The sequence below is a fragment of the Serinus canaria genome, chromosome 1 (assembly GCF_022539315.1).
Source record: "Serinus canaria isolate serCan28SL12 chromosome 1, serCan2020, whole genome shotgun sequence".
Taxonomy (NCBI): domain Eukaryota; kingdom Metazoa; phylum Chordata; class Aves; order Passeriformes; family Fringillidae; genus Serinus; species Serinus canaria.
In genome coordinates this window covers 75,212,996-75,237,964 of record NC_066313.1, presented here as the reverse complement: position 1 = coordinate 75,237,964, position 24,969 = coordinate 75,212,996, and the positions used below count along the sequence as shown (strand labels likewise).

The window sequence follows — 24,969 nt, the reverse complement described above, 5'->3', positions numbered from 1 at the left end:
GCTTCTGTGTTTTTCCATATTCCCCCTTAGCTCAGCCTAATGACACCTGACTTAAAATAGTTCAATGTCATATTCTCTGAACCACGTGACTCCATCCTCTGCCATTTGCTGTTCTTAAAAATTGGCTTATTAGCAGCATAATCTTTGGAAAAACTTTTCTGTAGTTACAGACAAACGTCTACACAAAGTTGTTGGGCTTCTTAAAATTTCCTGGAAGCAATTGCAAGCCCCCTATACATACTCAACAACTTGCTTTTACCTCTTTCTTTCACAGCTTGATGTGGTACTTTAGCATAACATTCACTGACCATCGTGGTAATAAAACAACTGGGTCTTGCCTTAAAATGTGAAAGGGAGACGAATTAGCAAAGGGGAAGCAACAAGTAAAATCCTCCTCTTCCACCAAGAAGAGGAAAATCAAAGATTACCCAATGCTGTTCTTCCTACAGACTCCACTGCAGGACAGGATTTTGTGTCATTCAGCACAGCACTAGGGTAACATGAGAGCTCTAATTCAGTGGGTTTCTAATGTGGCTGTTAAATGTTATTCCTTTCCCATGCTCTTTCCTAGTCCTGAGTCAAAGCTCTGCATAAACCACCTTAACCCCAGAGGTGGGCTTTAGTCCACATCCCAGAAAGTTTAACAGCTGCTCTGACTGTATAGGAGGGAGAGAGAGGACAGGAAGATGAGCAAAACAGGACCTGGGTTTGTCAAAGAGTAACTGTGTGTTTACATAAATGACAGAATCATTAAGGTTGGAAAAGACCTGAAAGATCATCGAGTCCAACCTTAGATCTAACACCACCCTGCCCACTGAACCATATTGTGAGGTGCCCCATTCAACCATTTTTTGAATGCTTCCAGGGATGGTGACTCCACCAGCTCCCTGGTGGGAGGGCACCCATTCTAATGCTTAACCACTCTTTTAGTGAGGGAATTTCTCACATCCCATCTCAACCTCCCCTGGCACAACCTGAGGTTGTTTCCTCTCATCCTTTGCCTGGGAGTACTGATGCCCACCTGGCTACTCTCTGCTTTCAGGCAGTTGTAGAGAGGGACCAGGTGTCTGCTAAGCCTCCTTTTCTCCAGGCTAAACACCCCCAGCCCCCTCAGCTGCTCCTCACAGGATTTGTGCTCCAGACCCTTCCCCAGTTCCATTGGCCTTCTCTGGACTTGCTCCATCACTTCAATGTCCTTCTTGTAATGGGGGACCCAGAACTGAGCACAGGACTTGAGCTGTGGCTTCCCCAGTGCTGATACAGGAGGGCAATCACTGCTTTGGTCCTGCTGGCCCCACTATTGCTGATGCGATAAGCAACAAGCCAGGATGCCACTGGTCTTCTTGGCCACCTGGGCTCACTGCTGGCTCATGTTCAGCTGGCTGCTGACCAGCACCCTGAGGTACTTTTCAGCTGGGAAGTTTTCCAGCCACTTGTCCCCAGCCTACAGCACTACAGGTGGTTGTGACCCATGGCAGGACCCAGCATTTGGTCTTTTTGAACCTCATACCATTGGCTACTGCCCATGGATCCCTGCTATCCAGGTGCCTCTGTAGAGCCTTCCTACCCTACCGCAGATCAAGACTCCCATCCAGCTTGGTGTCCTCTGCAAACTGACTGATGGAGAATTTGATCCCCTGGTCCAGGTCATCAATAAAGATATTAAACAGGACTGTTCCCTGGAGGTGGAGGTGACTCCATCCACCACCACTCCTGACAGTTTTTTACCCTGCAATGAGTGCGCCTGTCCAAGCCGTAGGCTCCCAGCTTTTCCAGCAGAATTCTGTGGAAGACAGTGACAGAGGCTTTACTGAATTCTAGGTCAACAGCACTCCCAGCCTTTCCCTCATCCACTGGGGGGATCACCTTGTCATAGAAGGAAAGCAGGTTGGTTGAGACTTGCCTTTCCTGAACCTCTGCTGACTGGGCCTGATCCCCTGCATGTGCTATGTGATCACACTCAAGATAATCTGTTCCATAATGTTCCTTAAGCACTGAAGTCAGGCTGACAGGCTGCTGGAATCCTCCTTCCGAAATTTCTTGCAGATGGGTGTCAAACTGGCTAGCCAGCAACTACTTCCTCATTATTACAAATGCTAATCAGACAGGCTTGCTTTTGCTGGCAGCTGTACTGGGATGAAAGAGCTGGTTTTGCCTTCAATGCCAAAATGGTCATGAGACCTTCTGAAACACTCATAAGGAGAATATCTGCAGTGAAATCAGTCTGTCTGTGTAATGCTATTGCTGTATTTTGGGGGTCAGGGGAGTTAAAATTTGAAATTGTGGAAGCTGCATAACTAAATAAAATAATGAATAAAAATTATCCAAGGGCTAAGCACGAAATATTGAGGCACTGTGACATCACTGATACTCAACCTGCTGTTGCAATCCCTCATTTGACCTGCTGCTGCTGTAAGTGGCAAATAAAACTCTCATGAGATTAAGATGAAATTTCAGCTGTCTGCTCATGTGAAATTGTGTTTATCCTCCTCCTGTGAGATTCAGAGGACTGCAATGTATCTTCCTGTCTGAACTTCTTTCCATCTTAGCCCATAAAGGGCTTTTAAAAAAATTCGAAGTCCTTTCCCAGCTGGGAAAAAAATATTTAGGCCTCACAAACTTTAAATAAATAAATATAAATGCTCCCAAAGCCATACCATCCTTCCTTGGTAGTGAAAATTGGAAATGTTTTCTACTTAGGTGGGAGTTCTATTTCCTAAAGGTCTTATTGTACAAAAAAAATATTTTAAGTAAAGGTTAATTCAATTTTTTCAGCTCCTTCAAGCTGGTATTTTAGTTCAACAGAGTGCTTGAGGCCATTTCTGTAACCACCTAAGTGAATCCATGATATTGAATGCATTTTTACAGAAATTTGATCCCAAACATGGGAAGGTAGGAGTAGAACACTGCTACACAAGTCTACTCAAGTTAGAGCTGTGGGTGTCCCAGGGTGGCAGGGCCTGGCTGAGTGCTGGAATTGGAAGGGGAGATTTTGTTTGAGAAACTGAACATGGAAATTGGGAAGGGTGAGAAGAGAGAACCTCCAGATTCTCTACATCTTCCCCTTCTCTCTTGAAGGGAGCAGGAATATGAGATTAATGGTCATCATATTCTCTGTTGTAGCAGAGCAAGGTGTTACTGTCACAGATCATCTCCTCCCCCTGTTTTGGACCAGGCTATGGTCACTCACCAACACATTCCTGATTGAGTTATGGAAACCCAAGCTGGTGTTTGGCATCTTTTGGTTGGCTGGTTTTTGGTTTTAGGTGTTTATTTCATGCAATCATTGCAAGTGTGACTCCAGATTTCCCCACTACCGCCTCAGAGCAGATGGCTGCTCCAGCATCCCCAGCACACAAGTGATGAACTCCCTGACTTGCTGCCACCACTGTTGTAGGGGGGCAGACCCAAGATGCTGTTCTGTGACACTTATTTCCAGCTCAGGGAGCTTGGCAGAACTAGGAGGAATTAGAGAAGCCCAGAGCCATTTCCCACCTGCCTTCAGGCAGCTTGTTTAACAGGAAGGATTTATTTGCTTTTTCCGGATTGGGCTTTTTGCAGTGAAATGCCAGTCCTTGACTACAGACTCTAGGTAATATTGGTAGATATAAAATACATTACACTTCCCTACCTTTATTTAACCTTTCTTGGTTTGCCAATTCTAGGCCCCTTGCTCAGGCAAAGCTTCCCTAAGTGTAGCCCGGGGTCCCTCACCAGAAACTCAATTTCCACCACCAGGTGGCAGAAAAATACTCTACAGTGGCAGGGAAGAGGGAGGAGAGGCACACCCAGAACACCCCCCTACATCATTAACTTAATCTCTCTTCACTCGCAGGTATCACAAGCTTCAGATCACCCCATGAAAATACCTGGATCACTGTTGTATCATATGAGACACATAGATTGGTATCGCTTTTGAAGACCACAGAGCTGCTGTGTGTTTAGAAAAATAAAAATATTTGGGTGGATTTTAGCAAGAGAGAGCCTCTGGCAACATTGGTGGAAAGTGCCTCTCTTACAAACTCTTAAAAAACTTATTAAAATTGACAAAATACCACGTAGTATTATAAAAAAGAGACTTTGATATTGAAGAATAGTAAAGAACAAGAATAAAGCTGATTGTGCTGCAGGAGGAGGAGGAGGAGGAGGAGGAGGATCTGGAGTGAAGAACAGTCAGTGCTTAGAGGAGCTGCCTGTGAGATACATTGAGGACGTATGAAGCTCTGGTGATGTGAAATCCTTGCGCTATAATGATGTTAGAACTCATGCTATCTATGATAACACAGCTCATTCCTGCATAACATTCTATTTTAGACATCTCCTAAGCACTGCACTTTTCATCCTGGCATTTGTCAAGTGTGTAGAGATGCAGCTTTTAGAGCTATCCTGCAAACTTTGGAGTTAAACTTGGACATGCTAAGAAAAGATCTTTGGGTATAATCCTTGAGAGGACAACAGGGAACATCCATAGCCTGTGGGACTATGGCTGCTGTTGCTGTAAGGATTGAGAGAATTTGATCAGGCCCTGGATGGACCCACAGGCAACTGGTCCTGGGGAGGCTGTCAAAGCAGATGGGATTTGCAGTGAATTTCGACTTGGATGGGAGAGCTTTGGGAGGCAGGACTGCTCAGAGGAGATTTACATTACCCAAACATCACATATGTAAAATAATTTGGGAAGGGCTGATGTGGTCATTTGAGATGCTCAGTGACAAAGGTTTGGGACAGGAGGAGTTAGGAAAGTCATTAGATGGCACCTCCTCAGGCACTTCTAACTGTATCTTCAGACTGGGGACAAGGACCTGTGTGCAAGGACTGTTGGGGCTGCTCCTTCCTGCTCTGTCCTCCACTGTGTCTGCCCCATGGAAAGCAAAGGAAACTTCAGCTTAGGATCTCTGTAGGGGAGAAGTGTGGTTTCCAGATCAGATTAAGTCAACATGAAATGATGCCAGTGTTGAAGAAAGACGTGGTTGTTGGAAACGACGGTCTTTGAGCAGTTAAACACCCTAATGATGCTGCACCCTTGTCCTCACATGGAGTTCTTGGGAAGCCTGGAATATAATCTTAAAGCTGAATTGAAATGCTTTAAAAATAATCTCTACAGATTCTGGTTGAACACTCAAGTCATTAGATATAAACACTTCATGTGTATAAAAATCACAGGGATGCATCTTTCTGAAAGTGCTTCTTTGGTTAACAGTAAGAACATAAAAACTATGTGATCTTGCGTTTCTGCTCTGGAAGAATCATGTGAAGACACATGGTAAAGCCTTGAGCTATAGTGAGGAATGGGTTAGAAATTTTTATTTTACTTTCATAAATACAAGTAACTGCAAGCATAGGGCTGTATTACATTCTTTGAGAAAATTGCTCATGGAAATGGAAATAGTGTCAACCTATACACATGTAAAAAGAAAGACATGCCATGGGCTGAGAAGCCTTTGTACTACCTACAAATATCAGAAATGAAGAGTCCAATGAAGCTGATATCAGTGAGAATCTTTGTGCTGATATCAGTGGACAGAACCCCATCACCTTATACATGTATAAATAAATAAACATATACATATAATGATCTATAATACCTGATCCACAGTACATGTGAGTTGGTACTGAAGAGTTTCTCAAAAGAATGGTAGGGAAAGTCATGAATTGCACCTTGAAGAGTTTGAGAAGAAGGTGCACTTTGGGGTGGGATAAGCAGAACTGAGAGTAAATATCTGACGAAATTGCAGTATTCAGAGAAGTAACTAGAACCTCATCCAGGAAGAACAGACTGTCAAGGTGAGTTCTGCACACTGAGTATAGCAGAAATTTGCATTTAACCCAAATAAGTCTGTATGAAAATGTCTAGAAGAGTCATCTCTGCATTTCTTCATGATGGTAATTCTTGATAGTAGTTTCAAGGGCTTATATGTGTTTTTCTCACTTAAGCTTCAACAGAAAAAGATGCAGATTTGTGGCCTTCTGAGCTGTGATGCTGAGGCAAATCCTTCTGCTGTCAAGAGACAGTGGGATGGGAAGACTGCAGTCTGCTACTCCACTGAAGTGTAAATAGAAGCCTACCATAGCTCACTCTGTAAATTTGCTTCTGTGCAAGGAAGATCAGTAGTGCTGATGTGGAACAGCTAGATCTGCTCTGTTTGCAATAAAAGTATCAGGTACCCGATGCCTCAGCTGGCAGAAGAGAGATACTCAGTCCAAAATCCCCAGGAAGCCTGGTCTCAGGAAAAAGATAGGAGGAAAACTGAGCTGGCAACTGCAGATGTCAAGGGAGCGCAAGGCTCTGGGATCTTGCCAAAGGTCTGGGGCAAGTGGGAGGTTGCAGCTGATTTTTGTGAATGAGAGAAGGTATGCAGGAGGAGGTGGAAGATGGCTGGACCATGTCAGAGCATTGTGGGCACAACAGGAACTTGCTGGGTAATTACTTTTAGAAGGCTAAATGGAAAGGGAATGATGGGCAGAGATGGAAGGTACACGCACAGGAGCTGCATTTTTGTGGGGTACAGTTACAAGCTGTAGCTGTCCCCCACACATACCTAGGGGGGATGCTGGCAGATTCAAGTGCTAGAAGATAGCTCATGGCCTAATAAAAACCTTCCCAAAATAACAAGCTCACTTTTTGAGGGCATATGATTTTTGGCTTTTCCTTTTTGGGTGTTAAATTTTGGCCCATGAAGGCTGCAGGCTGAGGGTCTCTGATTGCCTAGCAAAGAGGTTTATTGTGCACAAAGTCATTCCTCCACTGTTTCCTTCCGTACATTCTCTGTGAAGACTGACTGCTATGAATACACAGCTCTGCGCTTAAACCACAGGCAGGAGCATTCATTCCTGCAAGCTGAGAAGGTGGCTTTTGCGGTATGACAGGGCTGGAGCTACCATCCCACTCCATAGAGGACATTCTGGATGGAGTTTCACCTCCTAGCTCATCTGAGCTAACTGTGGGCTAGCAGAGAATGGGAGGTGTTGGCCTCCCTCCCTCACTCCCTCCTCATGGTGTCCCTGCTGCGTGACACCCAGAGACCGCTGCCACAGGAGACTAATCCAGCAGGATGTGGATGCATTTCCCATGGGATCAGTGAACTGATCCAAATCACCAAGCAGGCATGTGATTGCTAATGCAAGGACTGGAGCCAGGGCTGGGAGAAAGGAAGAGTGGGATCAGCACTTTGGCAGTAGACCGCAGTTAAGTTGGATTAAACACAGCACAAAGCTGTACTCTGAAAAACTCATCACATCATGATGATTTTCATTTGGTAACTGCACCCCAGAGTGACAACTGGTACTTGCAGGAACCCATATGTTTATTTATTCAACAGATTAATGCAATACATTTCTGTCAACACAAGATTTTACAGGTAACAGCTGGTATATAATTAAATTAATGAAGAGTAAAAAATGAGATAATCCTTGAATTAAAATAGTCAAGTGGTGCAGTCAGTTTTAAGACTGCAACTTATCAGTTATCAATGAGATATACTGCAACTTTTTCTGCTTGGACAACTGTAGCCCGCAAGCAAACATTTCACATTTGTGATGCCATGGACTGTCTAAGGTATGAGTCCCAGCATGATTACAGGGTCACAGAATCACAGAATAGCTTGGGCTGGAAGGGACCTTTAAAGGTCATCTAGTCCAACTCCCCTGTTGGGGACAGGAACATCCTCTAATAGACCAGGATGCTCAGAGCCCAGTCCAATCAGATCTTTAATGTTTGCAGGGATGTGGCATCCATCTGCCACCTCTCTGGGCAACCTGTTCCAGTGTTTTATCACCCTCCTTGTAAAAACTTCTTCCTTCTATCTAATCTAAATTGACTCTATTTTAGTTTAAAAACCATTAAAGGTCACCCTTAATGGATCCATTTAGTCCAGAGAGTTTGCTAGTCTGCTGTCTACACAGACATTACCCTGAGATAAGAGCTGATGTCTCCATTATAAAATGTGAAATGTGAGAAGATAGAGAAGGTATGTTTTCTTCCATTTGCATATGTTTGGTTTGTGTGACAAGGGGCTAAGAGAAAAGCTTATAAAAAGCAAGATATAATGCAATGATGCTCTTCAGGGGCAGAGGCATAGACAGTAAAATCAATCTCATGTTTCTTAATAAGCTCTAGGTCTCCATCTAATTTTAATTGTCTGCCTGGAATACTAAAATCCTTTCAGGCATTTATATTCTGCTCATTATTAATAAACAGCATATAACACTCAATATGTTTCTTCCATTTTCTGCCTCATTCTGGCTTATCCATTATGATTCTCAGTACTACAAGAAAGTGAATTTTCTTCTATTTTGAATCTCAAAAACATGATGTTTTCTATGAATGATATGAATAACATCACTGCAGGAAGGGAAATATATACAAAATGGCATGTTTTATACAAACAGAGGGAAAAAAAAAGGCTTTTTTTGGGGGGAACATAATTTAATAACCAAATTTTCCCCCTTCAGCATTCATAAGACCTAAATTAGAATGCCATTGTTTGAATTTCCAGCTCTACTTCTGTAATTGACAAAACCATTTTCTGACAAGTGGCTTGTTGAACCAGAATGTAAATGCACAGCCAAATCTAGCTGTGGAAGACAAGCCGTGTGCTTTTGAAACTACACAAGCTTCCTCTGCTGGAAGAAGTACACAGCTGCAGGGCTACCCATGGCATCTTGAGATGAAGAAAGGCTCCATCATGAACTTTGTAGAAGGGACGACCTTTCCAACTGATATTGAAAGCTGAAATTTTAGAATTTTGGTGGAAACAGAGAAAACTCCCATGTTTTGTAGCTGTATCATTGCTGCCTAGTTTGAAAGTACACTAGAAACTAATCTTGTGGAGCAAACATAACCAAAAGCCGGGAAAACATCAGTCCTGGACAACATAGGGATATTTTTTGTTATTTACAGGGATATGTGATTTTTATCACTAAATGTATTTTTAAAAAAATAAAATTGCATCCTACCCTTGTCTGGTTCCTTGGCTCATTCTGGGGAGACTAAGAGCTGTTTGAGCAGATCTCTCAGAAAGGAAAGCTGAAAGCACTGGACATTGATCTGAAAAGAGAAGCATAGTCAGGATGACTCAGTGTGCAGAAATGAGTGTTACTTACACCTTTGGGGTTTAATTCACTGATTTAGATATTTCATGTTTATAAAGTTTTCCCAGGAAGCTGCTTTTCTGTAGGGCCACATTGAGGATATTTAAAGCACTTATATTCTGACATTCTACTCTGCTGAAGGAGCACATTTTCAATGCTGAACCCCCATCTGCTGGCATGTCACTCAGCAGTCCCTCACTCTGAGATTTTTTTTCTTCAACTCCTTGGGCTTTGTTTTAGTTTCTCCCTCATGATGATTGGCAATTTGAGACTCAATTTTCTTTAGTCTATTTCCTAGCTCATTCATGGATATGCTGGGCAAGATGGTTCCCATATTGGTCCTGAGCCAGCCTACTGGTAACACACCCCACTGTGAAAGATTTTTGTCTTTTTCTTTCCTCTCTATCTTCAGTTAGAGATCCTTGTGAGGACCTCCCCTCTTGCCCCAGGAACACTTAAATTCTTCAAAGTCCATTTGTGAAGAGCCTTGTTAAAGCTGCTGTGCATTGTGTGATACAGGCAAGAATCCCACTTTTATTATTATAAATTTAAAACAAGCTGTGTTCCTGATACACCTTTTATCTTAAAAACACCAATGACCTTACATTGTTCATTTGAGAAGTTTCAGTCTTTGTCAGTAAGGAAAACGTTTTTTCTTCAAAGGTATTTATAAGCAGAAGTTCACAGTCACAGCCTTTACAATTATGTAATTATATTTTTCTTTTGTAACTCTTATCTTACTGTTAGAGATTGAAATGTTATAATTTATGGCTTAAACATAACCAGCAAGGCAGAAAATCTCTGCATATGCAAAGTATCATGTTAAATTGAAAGCAAACCAGTTATTGAGAAGTTGACACATAAAATAAATTGAATCTTTGAATGCTTGGAACATCTGGCTTCAAAAAGATACATCAGGGAACCGTCTTAATGATATGAAGTGTTTATTTTTGAAGTCTCAGTCATTGTGTTGGGATGGTTGGCTAGCATAACATGTAATCATTCTATTTAATAAAGATTTCTGCAAGACTAGCCTTTCTTTGGACTATAATACACAAACTCTTTTTTTTCTCTCAGAAAAGATTAAAAAAACTCACAAAAGGTTGAGAAAAGAAGAAAATTTGAAAGGCTTCTGTTATTTAGTCTGTGAGATGGAGTTGAAATTTAGACAGAAAGAGTAGCATTTACAAAATGAACAGCAAACACACACACTCATTTTTTTAAAATTACATTCAAAACTATTCTTTAAAAATTTCTACAAGTTCTGGGAGAAATTGGAAGTGTATCAGAACATGAGATACAGCACAAAATTTAGAAGCTGACAAGATATTAGACCTTCTAATACATTGTTCTGACTTCATTAGAACTCAACTTGGACTGGTATCTGGTTTGTGACTGAAGAGTTTTGAATCTGCTCCTTTGTTTTCCTGCATTTCACTAGTAAATCTGCCCACAGAGTTTATTCCACAGCCCAAAAAATAATTTTTCAGGCACAGAATCTTGTTGAACATATAAGGCAGAACTTCAAAACCTTGAGATGGAATAAATCCACGATGGTACACAAACAACAGAAAGAACTCATGGTGGCCCCAGGCCAGGAGGTTACATGGTAGAAGTCACTTCAGAGCAGCAAGGAAATTTTTTTGTCCTTATGTGCCTTAAGCTAGAGAATCTACAATCTAAACATAGAAATGGAATTAAGATAAACCAGAATCACCTCTACCAAGTCAAGTGTATATTCCTTGTGAAAATTAATTCAGTCCCAAAGAATATACTCATGGACAGAAAATAACAGTTGCATACCTTTCATAATACAAAAGAGAAAAGTTGTGTACCTTTTTTATTTTGACTCCACACTGAATGTGCAACTGCAGAAAAAGTAAAGCAGCTGATAAAATCCGTATTGTAATGAATATATAGAAAAAAAAACCCAAAATAAAACTGCATAAACAATAGTAAAACTGACATTTTCTCAATGAGGATTTTTAACATTATGTGATGTAACAAAAGCTCAACGATATTCATGAGACAAAGGAAAAGGTTCACTTCTAGCCCACTGGCTTTCTCCCTAGCAAGATGGAAAAACTTCCTCCGAACAGTAGAGCAACCATGGAGATATTAAACCTTTTCTTTATTTTTTTTTTTAAGAGAAAGATGGCAAAAATGCTTTCGAAAACAATCTAAATAGAGAGTTTTACTGATTCTCCTGACTGTTATTTGATTTTTAATTGAGGCAGAACACAAATGAAAAGATTTTACATTTCTTTGAAAATTACATACATTACAGTAAACAGTAGAAACTTGTTCATATTTCCTAAAGCTAAACTCCACAGAATCTTGACTCCATCCCAGCAATAGGGAAATTATCAACTCCTTCATGAACAACTGAAAAAAGAATTCTAATGTTTCAATTTTTAGTTTCTAGCCATCATCCTTTCCTGTTTAACTGTACTCAAGGGCTGGTATATTTATTTTCTCAGGTGAAACACCAATGTGCATGTGTGTGGGCACACATATTTGCCTGCATAAGTCTGTTGGCTCATTTTATTTGAATAATACTTTGACGTAGACATCTTAGGAACATTTATGTATCTCCAAGTTTCAGGAAAGCCAGATTGTGTAGCATTAACACAGCCCACATAAGACAACAAAGAATATCACAACTATGGGAAAAGCTTCAGTGGAAGTTCCAACCACTTTTCAATAAGACTGTTTTCTATTTTCAAATGTTTCCTGCGGTTAAGACATTTGTATGAACTCTAGTGAATTATCTAATGAAAGGCAGAGGATGCTCACATTATTTTAAAAAAATCACTTGAAAAGACAGCGATCCTCGCTGGGATCCTATGGATCCCAGCCCCACCGGCTGACGGGTTTCAAAAACTTTGAAACTCCCTAGGTTTTCGTGACAGGGCAGAAAAAGGAGAGACTCTTAGGGCATTCCATGGCACACGGGAAGCTGCGCGACTGAGCTGCTAAATTCCAGTTGTAACAAAGAATAGAACATTGTCGCGTTCTCAAGGGATTTGCATATACGCAGAACTTCTGCGTGGGAGAGCCCTCAGTGCTGACCCACTCTGCTCCCGCTTAGGAACTACAGGAGAAGCACGGCTGGCATTTTGGGCTGGGGCTTCTGTAGCTTCTGACAGGAAGCCAAGCGCTCCCTGGCACCGCAGCCTTCGGCGGAGCGGCGGTGTCGCGGTGCGCTCCCCGGTCCGGGCCCGGCCCCGGCCCCAGCCGCGGCGTGAGGGGCGTGTGGGGCGCCGGCCGCGCCCATGGCGGCGGGCGGGCAGGTACCGCGCAGGGCAGGCGGGGCCGCCGCTGCCGCTCCGCCCCCTCCTCCTCCGCCCCCTCCTCCCGCCTCAGGTTTGTCATCGTGTCGCCGGCACGGCCCGGAGGAGGAGGAAGAAGAGGAGGAGGGATGAGGAAGCCGCTGCCGTCTTTGCATCCGTGACGGGGGCCTGGAGAGCCCGGGCTTGGGACGGCCCCTTTCCCACCGCCGGCGCACAGGCGCTTCTTGACCGGGGGAAGGGCCAGGAGGAGGAGAAGGGGGAGGAGGACGGCGGTGCTGTGTGTGAGAGAGCGCGGAGATGAGCTCAGCTCTGTGCCCTGGAGCCGCCTGAGGAGACCCGGCTGCCTCCCAGCCTCCCTCGCCGCCGCCGCCATGGCTCACTCCCCGGTGCAGGCGGGGCTGCCGGGGATGCAGGTGAGGAGCTGCCCCAAGGGCAGGCACGGACACGCACCTCGGGCCGGGCTGGGTGCAAACGGGGGGGATTCCCGGGGTTGGGGGAACAGGGTGCGGGGAGAGAGCGCCTCTTGGCCCTGGCTCGGCCGCGGGGGCTGGGCTGGGGGCAGAGGAGCGGGATGGAGACGAAACGTGCTGTCAGCGCTTGGCGTGGTGCCCGGCGAGGTCCGTCCGCCCGGTGGATCGCTGCCTGCCTCTGCTCCCTCCATCCGTCCTCGGCAGCCGCTCTGTCGCTGCGGGCGTGCGGAGCGGAGCGTGGCGTGTGGCCCCCTCCCCCGGCCGGGAGTTCGGCTCGGTGTTTTAATTCCTGAAGCCAGCCGCGGCTCCGTGGGCGATTTTCGGCCCCGTTAGTTTGAGGTGCGTAGGGCAAGTCTACGTAAAACCAGTCCGTACAAGCAGGGCCTGGAAATGTTGACCTTCAGCGCATGCTGCAGTGCCCATGTCTGTGGTGCTCCTCTGAGGTGGGTGCTCGGGGATCGTGTTTGGCTCTTGTGTTTGATTACGGGAGTTGGTCAGCTGCTGTTGTTATACGGTGGAATTTGCTCGTTCCGTATCTAAACTATATATTTGAAATAACTGGTGCGGTTTTGTGCTGGCTGAACTGGCTCAGTCTGAGCCTCCACCCCCCTCCACCTCGTTTTTCTTGGTTTAAATGGAAACTGCTGCGAGGAATACATTAAGGTCATTGGTATCTGTGTATTGTTACTCTAATATTTCTCACATCTGATTAGAAACTTTCTTGCCTTTACCTTCAAAGGAACAACTTAGGAATGACATGTAAGAGTCTCTCTCAAATTTGTCTCCTGGATTGAAAGTGTTTGTGCATCATTTGGTTTAAGTATTGATTTATCATGGTTTGTTTTATTGTGAATCAGGATTCTAAGTCATGAATCTCTTTTCTTTGGAAATCTGAGGAATTGAATTGAAAATGTTACATGCTTAGGCATGGCATGAATTATGTGCTCATACATGGTACTGGATGCCCCATAGCCTACGTAGGCCCACTCACAGAGCTAATTAATTTATTGCTGTGTAGGTCCTGCTGTTGGGAGTTCAAGTTCACCTTCCAAATATGAGCAGTTTGCTGATTGCCAGAAACAGAGAAATGAGAGGGTTTCTTGATTGGCTATGGATATTGATTCCTTTGGGGCATATTAGAACTAAGACAACTACCTACTTTGAGACAGAGCCTATAACACTTCAGCATTTAAAAATCAGATTTGTAGCTGCTTGGAAGTGAGAGAATGAAGATTATTCCATCAGTATGTGTGTACTGATAATGTATGTCACTTCATGATTGGAGGACCTGTGCTTTTTATTGACTTATTATTTGGTTTGTAATACTGTTAGCTGTACTAAATGCGTGGATCTTCAGGGTTCTTGTTAGTCCATGTAATTTGGGACTTTACTTCAAATAGTTTTATTCAAAATGGTGTTATTTTTCTCATGATTTTTATTCTATTACTATGAGAGTTGCTAAAGTGTGAACTTTCATAGTCTAAAAAGAAATAAACCAAACTAGAGATCTGCTCATAGGTAGAGGCATAAAGTCTGAACAATGTGAATGTTGCTCACTCATTTCCTGTGCCCAGTTCAAGATGTCTGTAGCCATTTCCATTCTGTCAGAATATATAGCAGTTTCATAGTGGTCTGTTTTCAGTACACAATTCTCTTTGATTTTACTTCTAAATAAATGTTCGAAGAGTAAAGTACATACAATGTGTGACATCTGCTTAGATAAGAAAAAGATTTGGGACTTTTTCATTGTGCAGAAGAGAGAAATAGAGCTTAGTTCTCTGGGCTATAATTAAATTGCCTAAATCACGGGACTATCTCTTCTGTTTCTGTAGTGTGATCCCTCCTCCCCACCTACCAGCTTCTGCCACAAACGGTGGAAGCAGTGTCAGTGACAAGTTATGCAGCTTTCTCTGACATTCTTTGCTGTACTCACTCAGGAGAGGACCCGTTGTGCTTGTGTGAGCAGGGTAACTTCTTGATCCCAAAAAATCACTTGGAGGGACATCACTTTATTAATGCTGTTTGGTGTGAGCATGGTAGTGTCAGTAGAGTAGAGAAATGAAGGATTAATGTATTTCTCCCTAAACAAGATGTCTGATCGATGTTTGAAGAGTGATGCATAAAAATGAGTGGGTAGAGAGTGAGCCAAAGGAATGAAAAACTGTGGAGGAAATGTAGGATGGTGCTGGAAGATTGTCAAAACCTGAGATTTGTTGTCTGCTGCACAGTGGGCATGTTGTAACCTGAATAAAAACAGAGTTGGGTTTTGACCTAAATTTCTGTGCGTGCGGTTTAAGTTTGGACTCAAAGTTTTTGCTGTTGTTGTTTTAAGGCTCTGTATAGATATGAGTTTGGGTATGCAGGGTGAAGCTGCATCATGACTAAACTGAGGATGTGTTGTCTTGCTTTTTCATGCCTTATGGAAGTGGTCTGGGGAGAGTGTGTGTTTGCCTGTAAATGTGTGAGATTCCTGCAAGACTGGCTCTGAGTAAGTGTATACAACCTTGATTTTCAGACTGGCCTGCATTTCAAGGCTGTGGTAAGCTTCTGGAGCTTCTTTAAGGAAGCTGTATTTCAAATCAAGTACTGTGTTTATAAATTTATGGTAATAAATTCCTGTGGTGCTTTTAGAATTCCATCATCTTGAAGACAAGCCTCTTCTGTGTGATAAACTTCTTTTTTTATCTTCCTCCCTTTTCAGTTGTTTTTGTAGCAATAACAATGTTTATGCAGTAAATTATTTTTATTCATTCTTAATTGCATTTTCAGTACAAGAGCTACAGGTTCTTAATGCAAAATGTAAATAAGCATTGACATTCAAGCTGTGTTGCTTCAAGAAATGCTATAAGTTTAACTAAATTTAAATGGGAACTTGACAAATGAACAGAAAAAGTTTTTAAGCACAAAGACACCATTTCAGGCTCAGAAAGTGTCTGAAGTGTCAGTTTGCTGGAGAGTGGAAGGGAAATGCTGCTGTTTGCTTGTCTATTTTTGTGCAGTTCCCAAGATGTTCACTTTTGATTGTTGTAGGAAAAGTGTCCTGGCCTAGAGCAGCCTTTGTTGTGATCCAGCATGGCTGTTTTTTCATAGTTACACACTATAGGTATAGTGTCTTCCTTATTGTAACTCATTCTCCTTTTACAATAAACTGTTTTAAGTACTTCCTGTGTGAGCTCTGTGTTTGGTAACTGCAAAATATTGTGTTGTTAAATCAAAGGCACTGTGGAAAGGCCACTTAGCTTCTCCTGCTTTCCACTGGCATCTTCTGTGTAGGCGATGAGCTTTCCCCAGTTTGATTTTTTTTTTTTTTTTTTTTTTTTTTTTTTTTTTTTTTTTTTGAGAGGTTGTGTGCACTGTTACTGTTTATGTTGCAGTTTGACAAATACCTTGCAGTAACTTACAGCACTTAAATACTGGACAGATCCTTGGACCGTTATGATCTTGACTAATCAGTCTTAAAATATCCTGAATACAGATGTCTTGGTTCTGTGACATATTACAAGATCAGCCCTTGGGTGCCAGGATAGAAGAGTTTTAATTGGTGAAAAAGAAGTGGGCATCTTCTCACTCTGTAGTCAAAGGCTATTTCAGGGCTATGTAATAGATGAATGGAGCTGTTTGAGAGTCAGGAAAACCTATTTCCATTGTGTGTCCTTCCAGAATAGGTAAATAGATACAGCTTATGGCAACTGTGTCTTTCAGGTGTCCTCAGAGACCAGTTAGACTGGCCCTGTGTTGTGGCAAGTTTCATGTGTGAGTAAGGTACCCTCTTGGCCAGCTGGCATCTTTGTTCCTCGGAGAGACAAAAGGCTACTGATGTAGCAGACACATTTAAATACCGGGCCTTGTGTTACAAGTGGTGTACAAAGCTCTGATGTCAGCTTTGGCGTAGTGGCATCTTTTGTGTTTCTGAAGTAGAAAATGTATCTTGGCTGCATTTTCAAAATTTGCTTAAATTCTTCTTGTACTCCTTTTCTTGTGGGAAGGGGCTAGGAAGGGGAATAGAGGATGCACAAAACACTGATGGACAAAGTCAAGAGGCATCTAATATGAATTAATAATAATAAAAAATACTGCATCCATCCTATAATAATTTGGTCCCTTCTATACAAAAAAAGATGTGGACAGCTGGAGAGGGTCGAGAGACGGGCCACAAAGATAACTGGAGGACTGGGAAGCCTTTCACATGGGAGGGCTGAGAGAGCTGGGTGTGTTTAGCCTTGAGAAAGGACGGCCCAGGATGGAGACCTTATCACTGTGTTAGAGTATTTAAAAGGTGTCTGAAGAGAAGGTGGAGACTCCCTTTTTACTAGGAATCACATGGGAAGATGAGGGATAAGAGGTACAAATTAGACCTGGGGAGGATTCTGATTGGACACAAAAGGAAAATTCTTCACAATTAGGACAATCAGCCTTTGGAATAATCTTCTTGAGGAAATGGTGGATTCCCCAACGCTGGATTCAAAATTTTAAGTCTTGCCTGGACTGTGCCTTTGCTGGGAAAGGTTGGACTAGATTTTCCTTGAGATCCCTTCCAACCTGGTATCCTGTGGCTGTGATTGATTTTGATCTGGTTATTGCTTTTGTGATGATACATCTTTTTTGGAGTACTGTTTAATTCAGTAGTGTTCTGTGTGCTTAATAGTAATAATTGTGTGGATGCAGCTTCATAATCAAAGCTGTTTTTAATTGTAAACTCTTTGTTGATCTGGGTAATTTTCTATGTGCAAGTATGCACAAATGTCAGACTGGGCTGATTATATGTTAGTATAGAACTAAGAGCCTTCTGCTGTGTAACATGATAAAAGGTGAGTCTTGAATCGGGAGAAATTTATTGTATTCTTAGTTGCTCTGCTTGGCAGCTTCTTGAGACAGACATCTGGATTTTCTGTCACATACCATGGGTGCAAGAAGAGTCTCCCCTCAAATTATGGGATTGCTGTAGAACCTAAAATTCACTATTTTCCTTATTTTTCTCAAGTAGTATTAATGCAACATAACTTTCTAATTGCCTCTATTAGCATTCTTTATTCAGCTGTTTGTCGTAGTGATGGGTTTTTCCCTGAAGAGCTACTTTTTTATTTTTCTTTTTATCAGTAGCTTAGCTAATTAAGAGTGATTTTCATCAAGGAAGTTTTAGCTTTTTAGCAAGTGTAAGCAAGTGAGAGACATTATTCTAAAACTGTTTTTGGGACATTTTTCCTTAGCTATCTTTCTTTTGGTGTCTAAAATACATCTTGTGTTTCGCTGCTGATACTTGTGTGTTGATTTCACTGTGTGCCCAAGGCATGGAGAGATTTTTTAATTGCAGTAATTTACAGTTTAGAAGTGTGATGGATGAAAGGGAGGAAGTCAGCTACAGGTTATGGAAGTTTTTCGTGATATTGCACTAAAAACTCAGAAAAAATTCCAATTAAATATGTTTTCTGGAAACAGGCTGCAGTTAGGTAACTATTCATTTTGGTATTAAACTCTTAGGATTGTACAATAAGCAGTTTTCTGAATGAAAAATATCAGAAAATTTCAAACTGATTTGTGCAGGCCACATTGCACCTGGAAAATGGTATTGGTTAATTAGAAATCTGGAAGCATGCTACTGATGAAGAATTGAGTATTTTGTATTCTGAATGTAAGATAAGTGCACCTTTCTTGAAAATAAGTGGAAAGAGAGTTATACAAGGGCTGAGGAATACTTTTATGATAGGCTAACTTTAGGGCAACTTTTTTATTCCTGCTGGAAATGTTACACCCTGTTTCAATCTAGATAGAAATCAGAACAAGAGAGTTAACTGTGTGACAAATATGAGTATTAGTAGGCCATAGTGATTCATGCTAAATGTTTTTACCATCAGTGTTTGAGATGCAAGGTTTACAGCTTTATTTTTTGCTTCCTCTCCCCTGTTTAAACCCATTGAAGTTTCATGGCAGAATTTATGGCAGTTGTTCCTTTTTATCAATAGTTAAAAGTACTGCCATTGCTAATTCTCTATATTTTTGGCATATTGTATTTCTCCCAGAAAAAAGCAATTTCCTTCTGATAGCATGTGATTGAATTGAATAATTATAGTATTGGAGATGGAAAGTGAGAAATATGGAATATGTATGAAGAAAAAAAAGAAAACAATTATGTGTTTCTTTATATAATTGACAAATTCTCGGTGAAAGAGCTGGATCTTAGTTCTACACCTAGTTATTACAGATAAATGCTTTCATTCTAGTCTTTGTACCTTTTATTCAATGTTTGGCTGATTTGTCTTAAAATAAAATAAAATCAGTTGCTGCTGTTCCTGATAATTCTAAGATGGCTATGGTAGTCTGTCTCATTTTACTTTATTATTGATAAATCAGACAGAGATGGTTCAAATTTGGTTCCAGTTTTAAGGCTTCTAAAAATGTCTTTTATTTTTTCATTGTTTATCTAAAAGTCCCAGACTATAAATCCAAATACTTGATTATATTTTGTCTTTTTGCGTTAGTTGGCTGCTCTTTGAAAGTACAGGTAGGGATTGATACAATTGAACCAAACAATTTATCATCTGTTTAATGCCTCTTTTATATTTCAATTTCACACCAGCTGCAGGAAATAATTTTGTGTGTTGTTTCAGTTATTCATATATAGGTATATATATTGCTGAAAACAAGACCTTGTGAGCTTCTGAGATAGCTGAAATGCTGGGTAGCAAACTTCAAGGCTTCTCCTTTCTGGAGGTAGTTTTTTCTCTGATGCAAAACCATCTTATGTGGGTGTTTTGGGGTCTTGGTGGTTGCTTTTTTTTTTTTTTTTTTTTTTTTTTTTTTTTTTTTTTTTTGTGTGTGTGTCGTGGGTTTGTTTATTCTCTGCCCCCTGCTGTGGTACTCCAAGTTTGTGGGAGGGCTGATTTGAATATGTGCAATTTACCCAAATTTATGTATCTCTACTGCTGCCCCCTGTGCTGCTAGCTTTGTGGGGATCAAAGTAAAAAGGGGAGCTCCTTAATACTGGTCTGTGTTGAGGTGAAGAGACATTAAATGGTTTTTGAAAGATTGCAAGTAGTGATCTAGGGAAACCTTTGCAGTGCCTTCTTGAAATGGGGAGCTCTGTGAAGGAGAATGACATCAACTGTGCCTGCTGGTCACTTTGACTGGCTTTAGGCTCAAAGTTCTCAGAGTATGTGGGAGAATTTCCTGTGTGAACTTCTCTGGCAGATTTCTGTTCTCTGGTTGGACCAAAGATAAAAAGTAAAGAAATTATGTGCAGCAATGGTATCTCAATTTTTAAGAAATTATGTTTCTTTGCAGTAAATTTAGCAGCAAAAGTAATTCTTGATGTGATAGGAATTGAATCATAGAGTACCTGAGATTGTAAGGGATCTGTGGACCACATCTACTTTACCTCCTGCTCAAAGTAGAGTCACCAGATTGCTCAGGACAACATCCAGCCTAGTTTTGAATACTTCAAAGGATCCACAACCTGCCTGGGCAGCCCTAATCTAATGCAAGATTATCCTTATATTAAGAAAGGCTGGGTTTTTAGCTTTGTGAGGGTTTTTGTTTGTTTGTTTGTTTGTTTTGGTGTTTTTGTTTGGTTTTTTGTTAGGTTTTGTTTTTTCCTTTTTTTTTATTTTCCTCTTTTATTTTGGAAGTTTAGATTAAGTTTCCTATAACTCAATTTCTGGCCATTGCATCTTGTCCTTCTGCTGGACACCACAGAGAAGAATCTGGCCCTGTATTTACTCCTTTCCTTCAGGTATTCTCACAGAGTAAGATTTCAGCTGCCCGGGCTTCTCTTTTCCAAGCTAAACAATCCCCAGAAATCTCTGAACCTCTTCTGATTATCATATTTTGGGCTCAGTCTTGATAGGGAATGAGAATTGGACTGAAAAATTGGATATTGATTTGGTGAAATGAAAAGTATACAAAATGAGATGTTAAAAGATGATTGTCTATTTCAAACGAGCTGCTAAGAGACATAACAGATCTGCAAGTACCATCAGTTGCACAGTTAAGCTTAAGAACTTGGATTATGGGGATGCTTTATAATTCTTGTAAGTTAAAGAGATATATTTTTAATGCTTTTCTACAATAATTGGAACAACTCTTCATAAAAAGAGGTTAGAAATAAGAACTGGAGTGAAATGTGGGGAATTACTCAAAGCTGTATCTTCTCTCAGAATGGTTATGGATAAAGCTGGATCTAACTAGTTTGAATTACAGTAATGTTTTCTATTGAGCTTTAAGGGACAGTCAGTGTGGATGAGAATTGGGGATTCATAAAAATAAAGGGTTACAAGATGTTTGTAACCCTGACTGTGAAGAGGGTGCTGCAGAGGTGGTGTCAGAGTAGGTGACACTGCTAGTTTCTCCAGTACTAGTCTTGACAATTACTGACTGAAAAGTGACCTTTGCATAGAAAACAGCAATGCCTGAAAAAGACAAAATTTAAAGGCACCTGTTACATGTGAGAGGCAGTGCTGAAGAACTGTGCAACCCTAGGTATTGGAATTACTGAACAAAACAACATAAAGTGCAGCTTGTCATAAATGTGAGTATTACAAAGAGCCTTTGCAAAAGTCTGGGAGCTCATTAGTTGGAAATACAGAGCATTAGGAGGAGGTGATTTGGTTTATTTGACTGCAGCTGAGTTTGAGCCATGAGACCAAATTCAACAAATAGGATCTGAGAGTGTATTGGGCTATTTTTATTCTGTAGAAGTAGGCAACAGTGTTGTTAAGTACTAAGAAGAGTTAATTTTAAATGGAGTATGTTTTTCTGGCTGATTAAGGTCAAAAGTAATGAATCCAATGTGGAACAAGTACAGAGAGATTACTCAAATTATTGGATGAATGGTAGCTTTGCTTATGGTGAAAAGGACTTTGTTCTACATGGCTGAACAAGCTGGACAGTGAGACAAGATGGTTGCAGTTTGTGTTCAGAAGTGTGAAAAACTATTTGAAATAAAAAGCAAAGTAATTTAAGTGTCTGTGGAAATTGAAAGTTCTGGAATAATTCAATCTGAATGCTCCAAAACTTGTTTTTGATTTGTCACAGTGTGTAGTCTTTGACAAGCTTTGAAAAAAATGTTCTAGTGGTAGAGATCTAATTCTTTATCAAGGTGATTAGCTTTACCCATTTGCAGCAGATATTGGTGTTCTAATCTGTGGTTTCTAGCAATATTTGATGTGCTCCGTTACATGAAGGTTCTTTTATCAGTTCCCATTATTTTAATATTAGTAGGAATAAGCTTTATATGCTTAGTCAAAGTTTGCAAAGAATGGAGTCAGCAAGACTATAGTGACAGTAATTTTTGGAAGTAATTTTCTCTGTGGAGAGAATATTTATAAAGCTGTTTGTTTATTTTGTCTCTGTTGGAAGTATTTAAAACCAAGCAAAATCAAGTTTAGCAAGAATCCTTTCCAGATGTGATTGCAGAAAAAAGGGTGGGAATTGGCCACTCATTTGCTTGCAAATTCAAGCAGTTCATTATGTATCTGGAGGCCTGATCTCTATATTTTTGAAAGACAGCAGGTCATTGAAGAAACCAACTCATAGTTCTTGCAAAAACATAGCTTGCCAGTGGTTTAAGGCTCTCATTTCAAACACCTGGTGTTCTGAGAAGAAAACTTGAGACCTTTCTTACAGAGCAAGAGTATGTTGTTTGGGTTCTTTGAAACAACTGCGACCTTCTGTTGCTCAGAAGAACATTCAGGAATGGCAACTGTTATGTTTTAAAACAAAGGAATGAATTTAGAAAAGTTGTGAACTGGGAAGAAAGGGGTTTTTTTGTTTGTTTGTTTAATAATTAGTCATTTCACAGGAAGCTTTTGAAATAACATTATTATTGATAATGATTTTGATCCTGTTAAGTTGTGTTATTATTGAACAATTAACATTTCAAAATGGCTACAAAATTTTGATTATAAAAATTCAAGCAAACAGTTGTTCCCTTCTTCTTGGGTCTTCCAGCAAGTTATCTTCCTCACTTTTCTGTAATTGTTAATTCTCTTTTACAGTTGTCTTATAAAACTGCCAGCCCAACACCAGAATCCCAGGAGCTTGACACTGTAAAAAAGAAGTTGTGAGGTTTCTGAAAATCTCTGAAGACTATGATGCTGTGAAACAAGGAGCTTTAATATATGATAGTCATAGATTGTTAAGGAGAAAAGGGAAAATAGGGGCTGTATCCATAAATCCAGCAGAACTTTAAAAAGCTGCTGGCAGGTAGCCCTTGCATTTTCTTCATATGAACAACTGCAGTGCACTGCAACTGAGCAGTGCTGGCTTTATCGTCTCAGGAGGTGAAACACAGAATGTTTTAGGCAGCTGCAACTGGGATTGGTTTGTGGCTTACCCAGATGCCTTTGTAATGATGTAATGCTCAGATTCCTGTGGCTAGTGAATGGAGCTAGAAGGCTTGTGTGGTTGGATTAGGCATACACATTTCTCTACAGCACTTCATCTCAAATTCCAACACAGGATGTATGAAAGTGTAGACGGATAATTGTTTTCCACAAGGGAAAATATCTGATGCCGATGTTAAGGTTATTTTTATTCATGAAGAGTTCTCAGACAAGACTGGTTTGAATGTTGAGAGCAGAGCATTCTGTGAGGCATGAGAAGAACCAGTAAGCACAATTTGGTTTGTAGTTTAGTGATCTCTTAGAAATTATGTCCCTGGAAGTGTTGGTAAGGGTTACTGTGCAGCTGAGGGATGACTGTGGAAAAATATGAAGTGCCCTGGTCTGGTTTCTTAAGTGGGAGATACATAAACATATAGATATATCATTTAAAAATTAGTAGTGTGTAATAGCATGTTGTTCTCTTTACATTGAAATTAACGGAGGAACAAGCTGCTTTTGGTGGAAGGGGTGTGGATCTTTTGTTCTGTTCATTTAATGGTGAAAGGGTGATATAACCCCATGCCCTTCTGTTTGTTTCCCAAAACTGACTTTGGACAAAAGGATGGATCAGTTAGATGTGAAGCTGGGAGAATTTCTTCGGGGCGTTTTTGCTTCGGACTAATCTCACCAGTGATGTGTTCCTGGATTGATTATCTGAAATCTGTGATGTCTTATAGCTGACTTTAAAGTACTAAAAGTTGTTGTGTACTCCCAGTTTGTGCCAGATGATGATAAAATGCTTTGAGAACTGAGTGGGTTTATCTTTGGGTTCAGTCAGTCCCAGCTACCTGGTCCTCAAAACACCTCTTTCAGCTGTGAAATTTAGATACCTCTAGAGAAACTGGGTTCTATACTATCTTCCTCTTGCAGCTGTATGGGTTAATTATGTAACTTTGAGATGTGAGAGCAGAAAAGTATAGGTGAGAGGTGCTTTATAAGATAAATGTAATTGTTAAAAAAAATGTTCCAGTGCTTGTCAGTGGTAACCTAGAAATTCTCATTCCCCTTTTCATGCTTCTACACATTTGGGCTAAGCATAAACTGTGGTTTTATGCTTATTTAGGCATTACTGAATTCTTCTTGTATGAACCTTTTTCTGTATTAACTATGAATTTTCACTTAGCTAGCATGAGTGTCATCCTTTTAAAACTACAAGTGTCTGAAGTCTCTTAAAGGGGTAATTTTATTTCTCAAGTACAAAGTAATCCTGTCCCGTCTTTCCTAATTTTATGACTCTTCCCTCTATTTATGACTTTTTCAGTTTAATCATAGAAAAGTTTGGATTGGAAGAGCTCATTAAAGGTCATACAGTCCAACCCCCCTGTAGCTGTAATGTTTGTATTTTTTGTTAGCTAGTGAGACTCCATGCTGTCAGATTAAGAAGGTATACCGTGGAACTTACCATCTGTGCACTGAAAGTGAGAAGCAGTAGTGAGCTGAATACTTAATAGTGGAGTAAAAGCAAATGTGGCAGCGTGGTCCACCTCAGTCCTACATTTGCATGTTTAGGTGGCTGTTATGTGGCTGCTCAAATCATGAAAGATGGAACAGGATGTTTTTTAGGAGTGACTGACTTTGTGCAACTGAGAGAAAAAGATAAATAAATCCTGACCGAGAAAACCTTGGCATCAGGGAGTGGGAGGGAGTATGGCTATTGATGCAGGTGATCCTTAGTAGGAGAACATTGAAGAGGATTGTTTGTCACACAAATAAAAGGAAATAGTGCTCTGTGCACTGAAG

The 24,969-nt window shown here is 40.9% G+C and overlaps 1 protein-coding gene across 2 annotated transcripts in view; it reads left to right on the top strand.

Moving 5' to 3' along the window:
- The first annotated feature begins 12,430 nt into the window (after positions 1-12,430).
- Positions 12,431-24,969, top strand: part of STK24 (serine/threonine kinase 24) — a 52,195-nt gene continuing 39,656 nt past the window's right edge. For both annotated transcript variants that reach the window (XM_050969739.1, XM_009085319.4), the window contains exon 1: positions 12,431-12,796. Coding sequence is in view for 1 of the 2 variants with exons in the window: in XM_009085319.4 (XP_009083567.1) it covers positions 12,755-12,796 (42 nt within the window). In the remaining variant the exon portion in view is untranslated. The remainder of the gene's footprint in view (positions 12,797-24,969) is intronic.